The sequence below is a fragment of the Capsella rubella genome, unplaced genomic scaffold (genome assembly GCF_000375325.1).
Source record: "Capsella rubella cultivar Monte Gargano unplaced genomic scaffold, Caprub1_0 scaffold_7, whole genome shotgun sequence".
Taxonomy (NCBI): Eukaryota; Viridiplantae; Streptophyta; class Magnoliopsida; order Brassicales; family Brassicaceae; genus Capsella; species Capsella rubella.
The window spans coordinates 4,919,400-4,934,744 of NW_006238917.1; the positions used below are offsets into that span (position 1 = coordinate 4,919,400).

The 15,345-nt window shown below is 35.7% G+C and overlaps 5 protein-coding genes across 8 annotated transcripts; 4 read left to right on the forward strand and 1 right to left on the reverse strand.

Moving 5' to 3' along the window:
• Window positions 1–793: 793 nt before the first annotated feature.
• Window positions 794–2,937, reverse strand: LOC111829382 (uncharacterized protein DDB_G0287625). Of its 4 annotated transcripts, none has more exons than XM_023778395.1 (11): window positions 2,873–2,937; window positions 2,382–2,597; window positions 2,249–2,287; window positions 1,995–2,027; window positions 1,853–1,891; window positions 1,731–1,766; window positions 1,615–1,656; window positions 1,489–1,527; window positions 1,348–1,389; window positions 1,087–1,197; window positions 794–985 (listed from the first exon to the last, which is right to left on the reverse strand). In XM_023778395.1, exons 1-11 carry the CDS (start codon window positions 2,922–2,924, stop codon window positions 882–884), a joined length of 753 nt encoding a protein of 250 aa, XP_023634163.1. In that variant the 5' UTR covers window positions 2,925–2,937; the 3' UTR covers window positions 794–881. The 4 variants fall into 4 exon arrangements, with proteins under 4 accessions (XP_023634163.1, XP_023634161.1, XP_023634162.1 ...); XM_023778393.1 differs by having other exon boundaries at window positions 1,087–1,269; XM_023778394.1 differs by having other exon boundaries at window positions 1,348–1,404.
• Window positions 2,938–3,586: 649 nt separating this feature from the next.
• On the forward strand, window positions 3,587–4,816 carry LOC111829383 (phytolongin Phyl2.1). Its single transcript, XM_023778396.1, has one exon. It carries the CDS (start codon window positions 3,895–3,897, stop codon window positions 4,693–4,695), a length of 801 nt encoding a protein of 266 aa, XP_023634164.1. The 5' UTR covers window positions 3,587–3,894; the 3' UTR covers window positions 4,696–4,816.
• Window positions 4,817–5,939: 1,123 nt separating this feature from the next.
• Window positions 5,940–8,872, forward strand: LOC17880398 (beta-glucosidase 10). Its single transcript, XM_023778391.1, has 13 exons — window positions 5,940–6,105; window positions 6,208–6,271; window positions 6,467–6,516; window positions 6,636–6,711; window positions 6,806–6,877; window positions 6,968–7,055; window positions 7,161–7,407; window positions 7,491–7,606; window positions 7,693–7,919; window positions 8,006–8,031; window positions 8,126–8,213; window positions 8,293–8,386; window positions 8,491–8,872. Exons 1-13 carry the CDS (start codon window positions 5,977–5,979, stop codon window positions 8,729–8,731), a joined length of 1,518 nt encoding a protein of 505 aa, XP_023634159.1. The 5' UTR covers window positions 5,940–5,976; the 3' UTR covers window positions 8,732–8,872.
• Window positions 8,873–11,220: 2,348 nt separating this feature from the next.
• On the forward strand, window positions 11,221–12,488 carry LOC17878550. Its single transcript, XM_006284515.2, has 3 exons — window positions 11,221–11,314; window positions 11,377–11,884; window positions 12,250–12,488. Exons 2-3 carry the CDS (start codon window positions 11,381–11,383, stop codon window positions 12,340–12,342), a joined length of 597 nt encoding a protein of 198 aa, XP_006284577.2. The 5' UTR covers window positions 11,221–11,314; window positions 11,377–11,380; the 3' UTR covers window positions 12,343–12,488.
• Window positions 12,489–12,929: 441 nt separating this feature from the next.
• On the forward strand, window positions 12,930–15,275 carry LOC17878392 (protein phosphatase 2C 57). The gene is made up of 11 exons (XM_006283826.2): window positions 12,930–13,349; window positions 13,416–13,544; window positions 13,635–13,740; window positions 13,837–13,947; window positions 14,042–14,121; window positions 14,216–14,269; window positions 14,362–14,478; window positions 14,574–14,628; window positions 14,725–14,757; window positions 14,842–14,888; window positions 14,998–15,275. Exons 1-11 carry the CDS (start codon window positions 13,030–13,032, stop codon window positions 15,116–15,118), a joined length of 1,173 nt encoding a protein of 390 aa, XP_006283888.1. The 5' UTR covers window positions 12,930–13,029; the 3' UTR covers window positions 15,119–15,275.
• Window positions 15,276–15,345: the final 70 nt, after the last annotated feature.

The following is a 15,345-nucleotide window of genomic DNA, read 5'->3' on the forward strand; positions in this document are numbered from 1 at the left end:
AAGTTTAAAAACAAATGAAATTTATATATTTAGTTTTAACAACATGTGAAAGATTAAAAAAAATATAGAGGAAATTGGTATATTTCAAGAAAATTGTCAACTAGTTGCTGGTCTTTCTTTAATCACACGTAAATATTAATTGACCCTGAATTTTGTTGGTCTTATGTTATAACCCTTTATTTCATCTTCATTGTTTTGTGACTTTTTGGTTTACTCATTGTTTATGACTTCTTCCATTGTCTTCATTGTTTACGAGTTATGACTTGCGGAGTGTTAGAGTTGAGTCAGTTGGCTAACAACATAATATTTCGAATTTAAGTGTTTTTATTTTGGTTAACATATAAAGTATTAAATAAAAATTTGGAAAATGAGAAGACCTAATATGAACTGTATATAAAAAATAATCGAATAAAATTCTATAATTTTCGTTAAAAGTGCTATAATTTTTTTTGTTTAATTTATTTTTTATATGCCGGATCAAACAAGTTCAGTTTTAAGGAGTATTAAATAAGATGCATATGAGATGTTGACCTCTTAATTATATTAAACATTTAATTACTTACAGTCTGTCTAAGGTTGGGGTGATTTATCTTTAATCAAATGACCGAAGTTGGTCGTGGAATTATGTAGTCTTTGTTTATTGGAGTACTTTTTTCCTTTTTGTTGGTAATGACGTTTTTTTTTTCTCTCAATTTACGTCTTTGTTTTATGTTTAATTATAGGTGCAAATTTAGTTTAGTTTAGAGTAACTTAAGATGTAATTTGTTTTGATTAGTTTAAGAAATAAAACATTTCCAGTACAAGATGTCATCACATGCGTCCTCCTCTATTAACTACGATTTTCAGTAAAAAAAAAAGTTAAGCATTGGGGAAAAAGATAATCATTTGGCTGTCTTGTTGTCGTTGTTGTTGTTGGGAATTTGATAAGAATGATATACCCATCCACCACCATGAGTATTTTCATGTTTATGTTTCTCAGATTCTTCTGCACATAGACGAGAACAATGGTATTATATCTTATCTTTTGTTTTTAGATATTGTGTAACAGTATTGAATATTAGTGAAATAACGAAGCATCCATTAGACCTTCCGTGCTCGTTGAGCTTTGATGATCTGCACTATTATCGTTGGCATTCTTTTCCTCTCTACGAATTATTGAATTCCGACATAAAGTAGGCAATCGTTCCAAGAAATGAGCTACGTATCGTTCAAGAACAAGGACACGAAAGAAGGAAATAGGATTAATAGAGTAGTTGTTCTCGATTGTCCCTACAAATTAGGAACTGTCATTTAAGCATGTGAAGCTAGCTATAAAGTAAGGTGTTTTCATGGTAAGGCAATGTATACCTAAACCGCTGAGTGATGAGTAGTTGTAGTTTTTGACTGATCCTACATACAGAAGATCTATCATTTAAGCATGAGTTCAAAGAAACTAGTGTATATATATGCATAATAAAGGTGTATATGCGTATATGAGAGTACACATACCACTGGAATGAAGATCAGGTGAGTTGTTTTCGATTGGTCCTAAAATAGGAAATCAATTAATTAAGTAGGTGTTCAAAAAAAAATATGTCTCCATCATTAGCAATGTACATGTAATATAAGACATACCTTTGGAGTTAGGATTAGATGAGATCATGTTGTCGATTGGTCCTATAAGCGATCATTTAAGCATAAGTTCAAATAAAATATCTCCAATCATAACCAATATGTCTATATACACATACCACTGGAATAAGGCTTTGATGAGTTGTCGACTGGTCCTATAATAGGAAATCGATTACTAAAGCCGGAGTTTAAAGTTAAAAACAGGCATGATCATCATAACGTACGTACACATAAGACATACCATCGGAGTCAGGATTAGATGAGACGTTGGTGTCAGGTCCTATAGATAGAAAATATAAATATATAAGATCAATTTAGTATATAATGTAGTTCGAAATATAAAATGCCTCCAACCATAAACCAATATGTATGTGTGCACATACCATTGGAATTAGGATTAGAAGACTTTTTCTCGACTGGTCCCCCAAATAGGAAAAGGGAAATCAAAACGGAAATTATTAACTCAAGAAGAAAAAAAAAAAAAGTGTAAAATCGTAAAGGAATATGATATACACTCATAAGTCTTACCACAATGCATGCATTGATTAGGATTAGATATCAAAGAGATTTTATAAGCAAGAAGAGTTCAGTGAAAAAAGCGTATCTATTATAAAGCGATATGTGTAGAGAGACATACCACTTTTATTAGGATTCGATAAGGTTCTTTCGACTGGACCTATAAGATAAAAACCAGCCGGACACTCAGCATTCAGAGAGAAACAAAGTCTTTTCATCATCACACAACAATATGCATATGTACGTATGTATACCTGTGTGAGAATTTGAAAAGAACTTGAAGGAGATGACGAGAGGGATCCAACGCACGAAAGATTTTTGGTTGTCGGGAGAAGACTCATCTGTTTTTTCCAACAGTTGAGCAGTTTTGGTGATGTTAAGAGTACACTTAGGGCAATAGAGATTATGAGTCTTTTGCTTGTGTATCTCTTCCATTGCCTTCTGGGGACTAGATGCACGATTCGAGCTCCCTTCATGTTCATTTTTATGAGTTACATATTAATGTTTGTTTCTCTTAATTAAATCCCAACTAAGTACAACAGAATAACTAAACGGATTCAAGCCTCTCAAGAATAATTAATACAAATCTCTATTTTTCACAAAAATTTATCCCCAGAGCTAAAAGAGAAGATACGATACTAATTTCTTGCTTCTTGATGTTCTAACAAGTTATTAACACTACAGTTCTATTGTCAAACCCAATAGCCTAATTAACATTAAAACAGAAAAATGATTAGAAACGTACCATATTGAACATCATCGTCAAGCTCTGCGCGTTTGGGAATGGTGGATTCCATAGAACCAACTGGTGTGAATGGTGATCTCAAAGAGAGAACCAGAGAAGACTTATCTATTTACAGCCCTATAATTATTTTAATATATATCTTACATGCGTTTTATAAAATCGTCCATTGAACAACGATTAAATAAAAGAGCCACGGAAAGGCTAAATAATGACCGAGTTCTAATTATATCCTTAAATACACATTATGATCTGACGACTTTTTAATCTTCATTGTTTATGACTTAGTGAATGTTTATTACAGTTGACTAATAACAACATGATTAGCATAGTATTTTGAATTTCAGTTTTTCATTTTAAATAATCTAACTTTTCTTTGTAGACAAGACATAAACCTTAGAAACACAACTCAGAAGTAACGAAAGAGTCTCAAATTATATGATATGAAATTAACTTGGAGTTTGCAATGTATAAAATACAAAATATTGTGTTAAGATAATCTGTTTTGATTCTAAGAGCCTGCCAATAATGTTGGTTTTAGTGTGTGGTGGTATTTTTAGGCCAAAATCGAATTAACCAATCGTCACGGACGTAACCAATAATTTGTTATTCCTAACAACACGTGGCGGCAGTTCAGCTCTGTGATGGACGATGGCTGAACGAACTATTCCACGTGTCATTATAAAAGCTGGGGATACTATTGCAAATATCGACCATTGCGAGGTTATTAATCGTTATTTTATTTTTCTTAAATATATTTCCGGTAAATTTCTGGTTTTTCTTTTTTTTTTGTTGCGTTCATCTTTTTGGGTTTGGCCAATAATGGAGATCTTCTTCCACCATTTTCCTGGAAAATCTCGCAATCTAGAAGATGGATCTCTAGAGAGGTAAAGCCGAGAGAATCACTCAAATCTCTGCTCTTCGTCCGATTTAGATTTTGATATCTGTATCTGTCTTTAAAACTGTTGGATTGGAATCGAAGTTTTGGAAAATTTGTGTTTGTCGTCATTCCGATCGATTGGGAAATGATTTCGAATCCACGTATGTTGTTCTACTCGTGCATTGCGAAAGGAACAGTGATTCTCGCGGAGTTCGCTCCAAAGGAAGAGGCAGGAATCGAAGATCTAGCTTTGAGATGCATTGAGAACGTGCCTCCTCACCATTCGATGGTCTCTCACACAGTCCGTAAGAGAACTTACTCTTTGATCATCGATGGTTTGTTTTCGTATTTCGCCATCTTAGACGAGGTCGTGGCGAAATCGGAGTCTCTCTGGCTTTTCGATCGATTGAGATCAGCTACGGAGTCTCTGATGGAAGACGGATCTACGGCGGATTCGTTGGTTAATCCGACTCAACACTGTCTCCAATCGAAGCTCGATCCAGTCTTCGCAGAGATCACTAAGGGTTGTAATAAGAATAAGGATTTGGAATTGGAGTTGGGTTTGGTTGGATCGCCTAGGAGTATAACGAGGGAGAGCAAGAATAATCCGAGTTTGGATTCATCGAGAGGACGAAAAGGCGGTGGTGCGTTGATGCCGCTATTAGGTAAGCCGTTGAGGGTGTTGAAGAACAAGAAGAGATCGCAGGCGGATGCGAAAAGTGAAGGGAACTGGAACGAGAAGAAGATGGATCTAGGAGGAGGAGGAGGAGGAGGAGGTAAGGGAGTGAGAAATGGGTTGGTCTATCATGATCATCATAGACAAAAGGCAAAGCAGATGTGGAAGAAACATGTGTGGGTTGTGTTGATGTTTGATCTATGCATCTGTGTTGTTCTGTTTGGAATCTGGCTTTGGGTTTGTCAAGGGTTTCAATGCATCCAAGGGTAAATAACTACACACACATGATATCAAAATCCTCTATTATCAAGTTTATGCTTTCATGTTTTTTTTTTTTTTTTTCAAAATCCGAGGGTGTTGTTTTCAGGGGTTAAGAAGTTGCCTCTGGTTTTACACGTTTGTGATGATGAAATGGTACCCAAAAAATATCTTCAAAGTAAAATTTATATAAAGTAAAATTTATATGTCAAAAAAGTGATATGAATGTTTTTACTATAGTAATATGTTGAGTTGTCGGCAACTACTCTTCTTCACAATCACTCACATACTGTGTTATACTTGTCTGTCGGTTGTCACATGTAGAAAAAAAATCAATACTCAACTGTCGCAGACAAGAACCAAAATAATTTTTGTTTTTGTTTTTTGGACTAACTGATGACTACAAATAACAACATAAGGGGGAGGAAAATCCGATTTCAACAAAGGGACCCTTGCATCAAGTATGATTCTCCTTGTGCATCTTTTAGCACTCATCTTTACTTGATTCTATTTGTTTGTGACAAATAATTTGACTGAACAGGAACGGATCGGCCACAAGAGGTTACTTTGTATGGTCGATGGTTGATATGTTTGACTTATTGAGTGGATATACGACCACCTTCGGACTGTACTATGTGAATTTTAGCGATCCTAGTCGCAAGAGGTCCTCAAAGCTTTCTGCTTCTTGGTACACTGGTTTTCTCAATGGTACAATCGACGTTGCCTCTCAAGATACTACTATTCAGTTGAAGAGAAACATCTCAAGCTATTCTTCATCGTAAATGTATTTAACCAAAATGATCCTGGTTTGGTTTTATTACATCTATACTATTATGAAAAACCTCATTCGATATGACTCTCTCTACTCATTCTTCTCTTCCAAAGTCCATATAAAAAAATATATCTAACTTTAAAGTTAAAAAAAAAAAAAAAAAAAGTTAAATATTTGTCAAATGTGAAAAATCAACTAACATGAGCATTTTGGCTCGCAAATTATAATGACTTTAGCATAAACAGTTCACAATAAAAGGGTAAGAAAAATTCTCAACCAACCATTTAAATTCTTTTCCAAAAATCATACTTTAAATAGGAAAAAACAAGAATTTGAAGGAAACACTGTATATATACAATTATAGAAAAGAGATGGGTCACACAGCACTCGGTAGTCGCTTCGTAACGGTCAAGACAACGACTAAACTTCCTTTATTACATTATTTAATACAAACAAAAACTTTCTACTTCACAACTCTCTCTCACTCACTCAGACCACAGAAGCAAAAATAAATAAAAAAGATGAAACCTTTATCTCTGTTTTTGGTATCTCTGGTCATCGTCTTGACGACAACAAGCTACGTTGATTCCTTTACCAGAAGCAATTTTCCAGATGATTTCCTCTTCGGAGCCGCCTCTTCTGCTTATCAGGTTCAAGTCTCTCTCTCTCTCTGCTTCGTTTCTCTCTTCTTCATTGCTTTATTGTTTTTAATCTTCTAATGTTGTTGAGAATCTTCTAATGTTGGAAAATAGTGGGAAGGAGCTGTTAATGAAGATGGAAGAACTCCTAGCATCTGGGATACTTTCGCACACTCTTGTTAGTTTATTTTTATTTTTATTATACATACATCTTACGGTTCCGAATTCAGACTCATAATATATTGAACATATATTCCTAGGAGGAACATATCTTTTTGTGTAATTAGTTAATACCCTAAGTTGTTCACCTAACAAGTATGTTCATATCATATTTGGTTCCATTTTCTGAGTCACTCTTGTTCGATACTTGCAGCCAATAGAGGTAATGGAGATATAACATCTGATGGGTATCATAAATACAAGGTTTTTCTTTTTTTCTTTTCTCTCATTCTTTTGCCGTTTACTTTTTCAAACAAGTTATAGTAAGTCTCTAGCTCTCTCTGTTTTTTCTAATTCGATGTTGTTGTTTGTTACTTTGGCAGGAAGATGTTAAGCTGATGGCAGAGATGGGTTTAGAATCATTCAGATTCTCTATCTCCTGGTCTAGACTAATTCCTAGTAACGCCTCTTCCCTGTTTCTTTTTTTTTCTTCTTGCAATTGTAACGAATAACGATGTTGTGTTTCTGACCTCTTTCTTTAATGGTTTCCTAGATGGAAGAGGACTCATTAACCCAAAAGGCCTATTGTTTTACAAGAACCTCATCAAAGAACTAAAAACTCATGGTGAGGTTTTGTCATTATTACTACCAAACTATATATAGCCAAATTATAGCTAGCTTCTAACTCAAGTTTTGGCAAACTACTAATTAACAGGAATCGAACCACACGTTACGATTTACCACTATGATCATCCTCAGTCTCTTGAAGATGAGTACGGAGGATGGCTCAACGGCAAAATCATGTAATAGATATATATAAAAAAAGATTCTCATCTAGCTAATTCACGTTTTAATATGAATTGTAATTAAATAGATAAATATTTGTTTGTTTTCTATATATATTGCAGAGAAGACTTCACTGCTTATGCAGATGTATGCTTCAGAGAGTTTGGGGAGGATGTGAAGTTATGGACTACAATAAACGAAGCTACTATATTCGCCATTGGTTCTTATGGCCAAGGAATCACGCCGCCTGGACGTTGTTCTCCTAATGCATGTTCTAAGGGAAATTCTTCTACAGAACCATACATTGTTGGCCATAACATTTTGTTAGCTCATGCCTCTGCTTCGAAATTGTATAGACTAAAGTACAAGGTATACACATATACATCTATCTTATCAACTCTTAAAACCCGAACCTCAACTTTTGTATGCTCATAGTTCATATGATGGTGCAGAGCAAACAGAGAGGATCCATAGGGCTAAGTATATATACATTCGGGTTATCTCCTTATACAAACTCCAAGGATGATGAAATCGCAACTCAAAGAGCTAAAGCTTTCTTCTATGGCTGGTGAGAAAATAAATAAGCTTTCTCTAATTTCTTTGTTTCAATAACTTGAAGACAAGATCTCAAGACTAAATTGATAAAATTCTCAGGATGTTGAAGCCTTTGGTATATGGAGACTATCCAGATGAAATGAAGAGAACAGTGGGATCAAGACTACCAGTTTTCTCAAAGGAAGAGTCAGAGCAAGTTAAAGGATCATCTGACTTCATAGGAATTATCCACTACACGACATTCCTCGTCACAAACCGACCCTCTCCTTCTATCTTTCCCATGGAGGACGAAGGCTTCTATAAAGACATGGGCGTATATATGATCAGTAAAAGCTTAATCTCTTTAATCATCAATATAATATAAAAAAATCTCCTCAACTCTTTTAACCAATACTTATTCTTCTTTGGACAGCCACTGCGAATTCTTCATTTTTTCTGGTAAGGTCCGTCCGAATATGTAGTATACATATAAATCTTGTACTAAAGGCCGCTCTTGTTTGATTTTTCCTAAGATCAATTGTTTTTGTTGAAGTGGGAAGCTACTCCATGGGGCCTTGAAGGTGTTCTTAAGTCTATAAAAGATAGCTATAACAATCCTCCAATCTACATTCTTGAAAATGGTACAACACTTGATTCTCTTTTGTCTGCTTGAAATCACTTTTCTTGTTTTTTAAGATTCTTCAAATTTCAATTGAAAAGGCATGCCGATGGAACACGATTCGTTGATGCTACAAGACACACGAAGAATAGAATACATTCAAGCTTACATTGGTGCTGTGCTCAAGGCCATCAAGTATGATTCTCCTTATACATATTTTAAACCTTATATTACTACTATATTAGGATTGATTGGTTTTATTTGACTCTCTGTTTGTGAAAAATCTCTTGACTGATCAGGAATGGATCGGACATGAGAGGTTACTTTGTATGGTCGATGGTTGATATGTATGAGTTACTGAGTGCGTATACGACCAGCTTTGGAATGTACTATGTGAATTTCAGCGATCCTAGTCGCAAGAGGTCTCCAAAGCTCTCTGCTTCTTGGTACACTGGTTTTCTCAATGGTACAATTGATGTTGCCTCTCAAGATACTACAATTCAGTTGAAGAGGAACACTTCCGGCTACTCTTCAGTGTAATGTATTTAACCAAATGTAGCTTTTGAGGCCAACAAGATTTGCATAGATTCTTAAAAGATAGTAAAATAGATAACGAGAATACTCGAACACATGATATTTTCTGTCTTATATATATCGTTGAATAAAACCGCATACAAACTTCTTCGCATGTATATTTCATATTTGTCGCGTTTTGCGACTTGCGAGTGGGGGAAGAAAGAGTATGAAAAGATCGGTCACTTGTTTATTAATGGTCCAAAGAAAACCACCTCAATGATTTACTCTTCAATTTGGACTAAAGGAGGATAATATAAGATGAAACTTTTTCTCTTTGGATTCCATTTTTCTGGTCATCGTTTTGACAACAAGCTAGCTATTGTTGTGATAGACCGATCAGAATCAGAAATATACTGTAGATTGTAATAATCGAAACTTTCCATATACTATTGTTTGAGTATATATGATTCCTAACGTACTGTATGATTTTTGAATTTGGGATACAAAAACTTGGAATGTGTAATGTAGCACCTTATTGTAGAGATTACGGAACTTACATAAATTGGGTCAAACGTATAAAGTAGGATACGGGCCTTGCGTTAAGAAATAGTTGGGCCCTATTTGGGCAGATAGTTGTATACAGTGATCGGTCGCTATGCTCTGCTCGCATGGAATGGAACCATGTGAACTGTGAATTATCTATGTAAGAAAAAAAAAAATCATAATTGGTACTGTAAAAAGTGTGAATTTGTAGAACTATAGTTTACATAATATCATTGTTATACTATATCTGGTTAACAATACTAAAAGTAGTGCTTAATTAGTTTTACAGCTAAATATTTTTAACATCTAATGACTAATATATACTATAATATATGTAATTAAAAGTTTGGGTGGCGATCATCTCATGCTGGAGTGGCGTGTTCAACATGACCAAATCTTTTGTAAGAGCGTCGTCCATTGCGGTAAAGCCGCGTAAGCAACAGTGAAACATATTACCAACGTCAAGACCTTTTAAAACCTCATCATACTGGTTTACAAATACCAAAAAAATTACTACTTTTCGTTGTTTTTTTTTTTAATTTGCAGATACACCAACTCAAACAAAAAAAAGAAGTTTTTTACGTGTCCAAACTAAACAAGAAATCCAAAACTTGAAAGAAATCACACACCATCCCCCCGCCGGTCAATTTCACTTACCAAAGCTCATATTACTAAAGATGTATGGGCAGTAATAATTCCTTTTGGTTTAGGTTTAGTTGAAGTTTGTAACTGATTATTCCTTCATATTCAATTGATTATCTTAATCTTTACCTTTTAATTTCTTGCACAAAATATATTTATTGAATAAAAAATATATATTATTAATTAGTCTCTTCAAATATATCAAGCTCTTGGTCACACTATTATAAGGAGCACGTTACACATCATCAGTATGATAGATAATCCATTCAACAAATACATATATGCAACTCAAAATCCGCAGCTAAATTAGGATTTAGGCCATGCATGGATACATAACCTAAATTTATTTACATAGATCTTTTACCAGGCCATGCATGGACTATATAGTTTATAGACGCATGAAATATCAAAGCTTGGTTTGATAAAATATCAAAACTTGAATGGGGGATCACAAGGATAACATGATCAGCCTAAAATCCTCTAAATCTGTTTGAGTTTACCGCTCTTTTAATTTTCAATGCCTATATCATTTTCACCATTCTCATGCATACTCATACACATTTCATGCAACGACATGAAGAGCAGCCTTTGACTTTCAACGCATCACATTCTTTGCTTTCACCAAAAAGTTCGATACTGTCCGCAACAGTCTATTCGCTGATGGATTCGTTTACTATGACCATGGTAACCATTTATAGCCACTGTTTTTTTTTTCGCATTCCAAGTTCAGTGTATGTTACTCATAATTATGATCTATTTACACTTTGAGGGTGATGGATAAAAAAAAAAACCCCACTTTAATCTTCCAAACTGCTCACACATCTCACTTCTAGTAAGTGTTATTTTATTCCAACCCTTATATACGACGATCAACTACAATCCACAACTCACATATCTGAGGAAACACTACCATAGCCCACCTCGCTTTACTTTTAAAACATTATACAAACTTGAATAATTGAGAGAATAAGATATTTTTTTTCTTGTCGACGAACAAGACTGCTTCACAACATATAAGCTTAACATTTATTGTTAACAGTACCACTACTATCGCAGCCTTGGTTTCTTTTAATTTTTATAGTAATCCCATATATAATAAATATTTTTAGCAATAAAGTCTCGACATGAAATTTGAAAGGACCCAACGTTAAAAAAAAAACTCGTAACGTAGGACCACGCCGCTTTGTAATCGTATCTATTTTTTATTTTCTTTTTGCTCTTCTTCTCTTCTTTGGGATATATCTCTCGTGAATAAGAAGCGCCACAACACAAGAGGAGCGTTATATTTATTTCTTTCTATACTATATACTACACTTCATCAAATACTAATTTATACACTTCCTCACATTATTCATCCTCTCTCGTTTTCTTTGTTTTCGGTTTCCTTTCTTTCTGTGTTCATATAATCAAACGAAAGAAGAAATTAAAGTCACTTTTTTTTCCTCTATTTAAATCCCAAACCCGTTTCATATAACGTCAAAGAAAGTGATGGAATTCGAATTTGATGATCAAGAACGGTTCTGTGCGACTCCTAAGCTTCCTCTATTCTCTATTCCACTTACCAGAGCATGTGAGACTCCTGGCCTAGCCACACCGCCTGTGAACATCGCCGGATCGGTTCCGTTTCTTTGGGAGGAAGCTCCCGGAAAGCCTCGCGTCTCCGATGAGAACAAACCGCCGGCTTCTAAGCAGAACGTCGGAGGAGGAGGAGGAGGAGTCGTAAGGTGTCTTGAGCTTCCGCCGAGGCTGTTTTTTCCAGCTGAGAATGAGCCATCTCCGACCACAGTTCTCCATGGTCCTTACGATATACCTCGCCGGTCTTTATCGGTGATAAAGAGAAGCGAAAGAGACTCTGAGGGCAGACTGGACTTTTCACGTTCCACGAATGGGCGTTGCTGCGATGGCGACGGCGGCGGCACGACGGTGAAGATCAGTAGGGTTAAAAGAAAAGGAAGTCTCTTGAATCTTTCTCAGTCCAAATCGCAATTCTTGGTAAGTTTTGGAAACACATATATGTTTCAACTCATGATCACTTTTTCTTGTTATAAAATCTCGTTTTTAGTTGTCTAATTACATTCTTACTAAAAAGATTTCAAACTATATTTAATGACTACACTCTTTTTTTTTTTTTTGGCAACTAATGACTACTCTCTATTCGCAACAAATTTTCAACGTTTTTGGTATTTGCAATAAATGTCCTTTTTTAAGTTCAGACTTTATAAGTCTTTGGTTACTACTCCTAATTTAGCATGTGGTTCTATAACTTCTATTTATCTATTTATGTTCTTCTTTTGGGTTGTGAATGAATTATCATATTTTAGGCTTATTTTGATTACATAATATACAAAAAAATGCAGGCAAGAGTTTACCAAGGATTTAAGCAAGTACTGATTCCATGGAGGCGTAATAGAGAAGAGAATCTACCAAGGATGAGTTCTTCCAATATTTAAGCTGAATCTCTTCGATTTTTTTTTTTTTTTTAATTAATTCTCTAGTTAAACTATGAATTAATTAATATCCCTCTGTATATGTACCACATAATTAATTTAACAGACATGATAATATAATTAATTACTACAGTTTCGCTTTTCACCAATATTAAACCTTGAACCTTATACATTACATTACTTCTTTAGATTCATAGAAACAGTACAACGTACTGTAAATTACTACAAAGGTAAAAGAATAGAAAGCATCTAAAGGGAATGAAGACAATAGCATTATGCATTAACACTAATAACACGTATGAGCGACCGACGGCAACAATAGCTTAGTTGGGGTGTAAGATTACAGAGCATCAAGGGTTGAAAAAAAAAAAAAAACATTTGATTATCAAATTTTTGCAATTAACTAAACTACAAGTATCATTTTGCATGTTACAACAGTTATATATTACTTTCCTAAAAAGAAAAGGGGCCTATAAAAGGTGATCGATACTGCTTCGGGCCTTAGCCCATATTTCAAAAGTGTGGAACCGTTAAGTCAGTTAAGAGGCCCGCGGTTGATTCTCTTATCCCCTCAGATATTTTTATTTTATTTTTTGGTTCTACGAAAATCCACGGCCACTAACCGGTAAAGACGCTCTTTGATTTTTTGCTCTTCTTCTTCTTAACTCGCTTTGCCTGACTCACTGAGTCATGGCGCTTCTGAGGCCGCATCTTTATCGCTTCCACTCCAACACTCTCCTCCACCCCTACAGCTCTCCAACCGCGGATGCTGGCGGTGGTCTTATCGTCTATCCCACTTATGGTCGCCATCACCGTTGCTCCGCTATTGCGATCGACGCGCCGTCGTCTCTGGCGGGCGTGACGCCGGTTCGATGGGGTTACTCTAGCGTTCAAGGAGTACGAGAAGAGATGGAGGACGACATCGTCATCCGTTCCGATGCTCTTGATAACTTCTCATACGCCGCGGTTTTCGACGGCCACGCTGGATCGTCCTCTGTCAAATTCCTTAGGTAACTCCTCTCATGCAAGCTCTCTGTTTTCTAGGGTTCAGAAGTTAATGATGGTGATCATGATAGGGAAGAGCTGTATAAAGAGTGTGTCGGAGCATTGCAAGCTGGATCGTTGTTAAATGGAGGTGATTTCGCGGCAATCAAGGAAGCTTTGATCAAGGCCTTTGAAAGCGTGGATCGTAATTTGCTAAAATGGTGAAATATTTTTTAGCTTATTTTCTTAGGGATTGAATGAATTTTTATGGTTTGGGTGAAGTGAAGTAAATAACCGTACGTTTCCACCAGGCTAGAAGCAAACAGTGAGGAAGAAGACGAATCAGGTTCAACAGCCACTGTAATGTTCATCAGAAATGATGTTTCCTTCATTGCACATATTGGTGATTCGTGCGCAGTATGCCTTCTTATTAACTAGTTGTCCAGTTTTTTTTTTATCTATGAAGCATTGTAACTTGGTCATGTATGAAGTCTTGTCGATGTATTAAAATAGGTTTTATCTCGATCTGGACAAATCGAGGAATTGACTGATTATCATCGACCATACGGAAGCAGTAAGGCAGCTATTCAGGAAATGAAAAGGATTAAAGAAGCAGGTGGCTGGGTGTGTCTTCTTGTTTGAAACTTCTCAATTTATCACTGACTTTGCTTGTGAGGATTTGGCTTTAACATGGATGTCTGGCTCTTCATTCAATTAGATTGTCAATGGAAGGATTTGTGGAGACATAGCTGTATCCCGTGCTTTTGGTGACATCCGGTTCAAGACAAAGAAGGATGAGTTGGGTTCTTTCTCTTTTTACAATTGATCTTCTTCTTCTTCTTTTTTTTTTTTTTTGTGTTGCATCATTGCTCATAAAGGTTTATATACACAGGATGTTAAAGAAAGGTGTTGATGAAGGAAGATGGACCGAAAAGTTTGTTTCAAGGTACTGCAAAAGCTATTTCTATTTTTGCATGTCTCCTCTATTACATGTTCATGGATTTCTGTCTTGATTTTGTCTATTAAATAAATTGGCAGAATCGATTTTAAGGGAGACATGGTCGTCGCAACTCCAGATATCTTCCAAGTACCTCTTACATCGGATGTGGAATTCATTGTTTTAGCTTCTGATGGATTATGGGACTACATGAAAAGGTTTCCTTTTTCTTATCCCCCTTTGCCCATCCAGTCTTATGCTTTTATCAGGGAGAAGTATAGAGCTTACAGTGATCAATGTTTCACTGATGCAGTTCAGATGTAGTTAGTTACGTAAGGGATCAGCTTCGGAAACATGGAAATGTGCAGGCGAGTGTTTTTTATTAGTCGTGTTATCAATTAGTTTCTATAACACATGTATGGCTCTAAGGCTGAACTACTTTCCGGAATGTGCATTTGTAACAGCTTGCTTGTGAATCTCTTGCGCAAGAAGCTCTGGTAAATAACGAAAAACTCTCCTCAGGCTATCTATAAATAGGCACCCAAAACTGACAGTTTGTTGGCTATCTTCCCACGTTTCAGGAACGGCGATCTCAGGACAACATTAGCATCATCATAGCTGATCTTGGGTAGGGGTTCAATCAAACAACTTTTCCACTTGTACATGAAACCTCTATTTTCACAATCTATTATTGAGTTCATATACTCTTTAACATGTTTTGATTTTTGCAATAACAGAAGAACAGAGTGGAAGAAACTCCCTGCGCAGCGACAAAACGTGGTGGTTGAACTGGTTCAGGCTGCAGCGACTATCGGTTTAGTTACTGTTGGCATATGGATGTCTTCGTATCTATCTTAAGTGAATTGAACATTCCTCTCTTTCATTAGTGTATATAAAACATGTAACTATGTCTAACTCTCTAGTCTTCCCATAGAAATGGAGATATGAAGATACCTCAGAAACAGAAACCTTTAAATCGTCTGTATCCACCCTTTCAGAAGCGTTGAAACTGCAATTACATACAGAGAAATGCAGCTTACAACAACAACAATTATGACATACATAGTGATATGAAGACTTAAGAA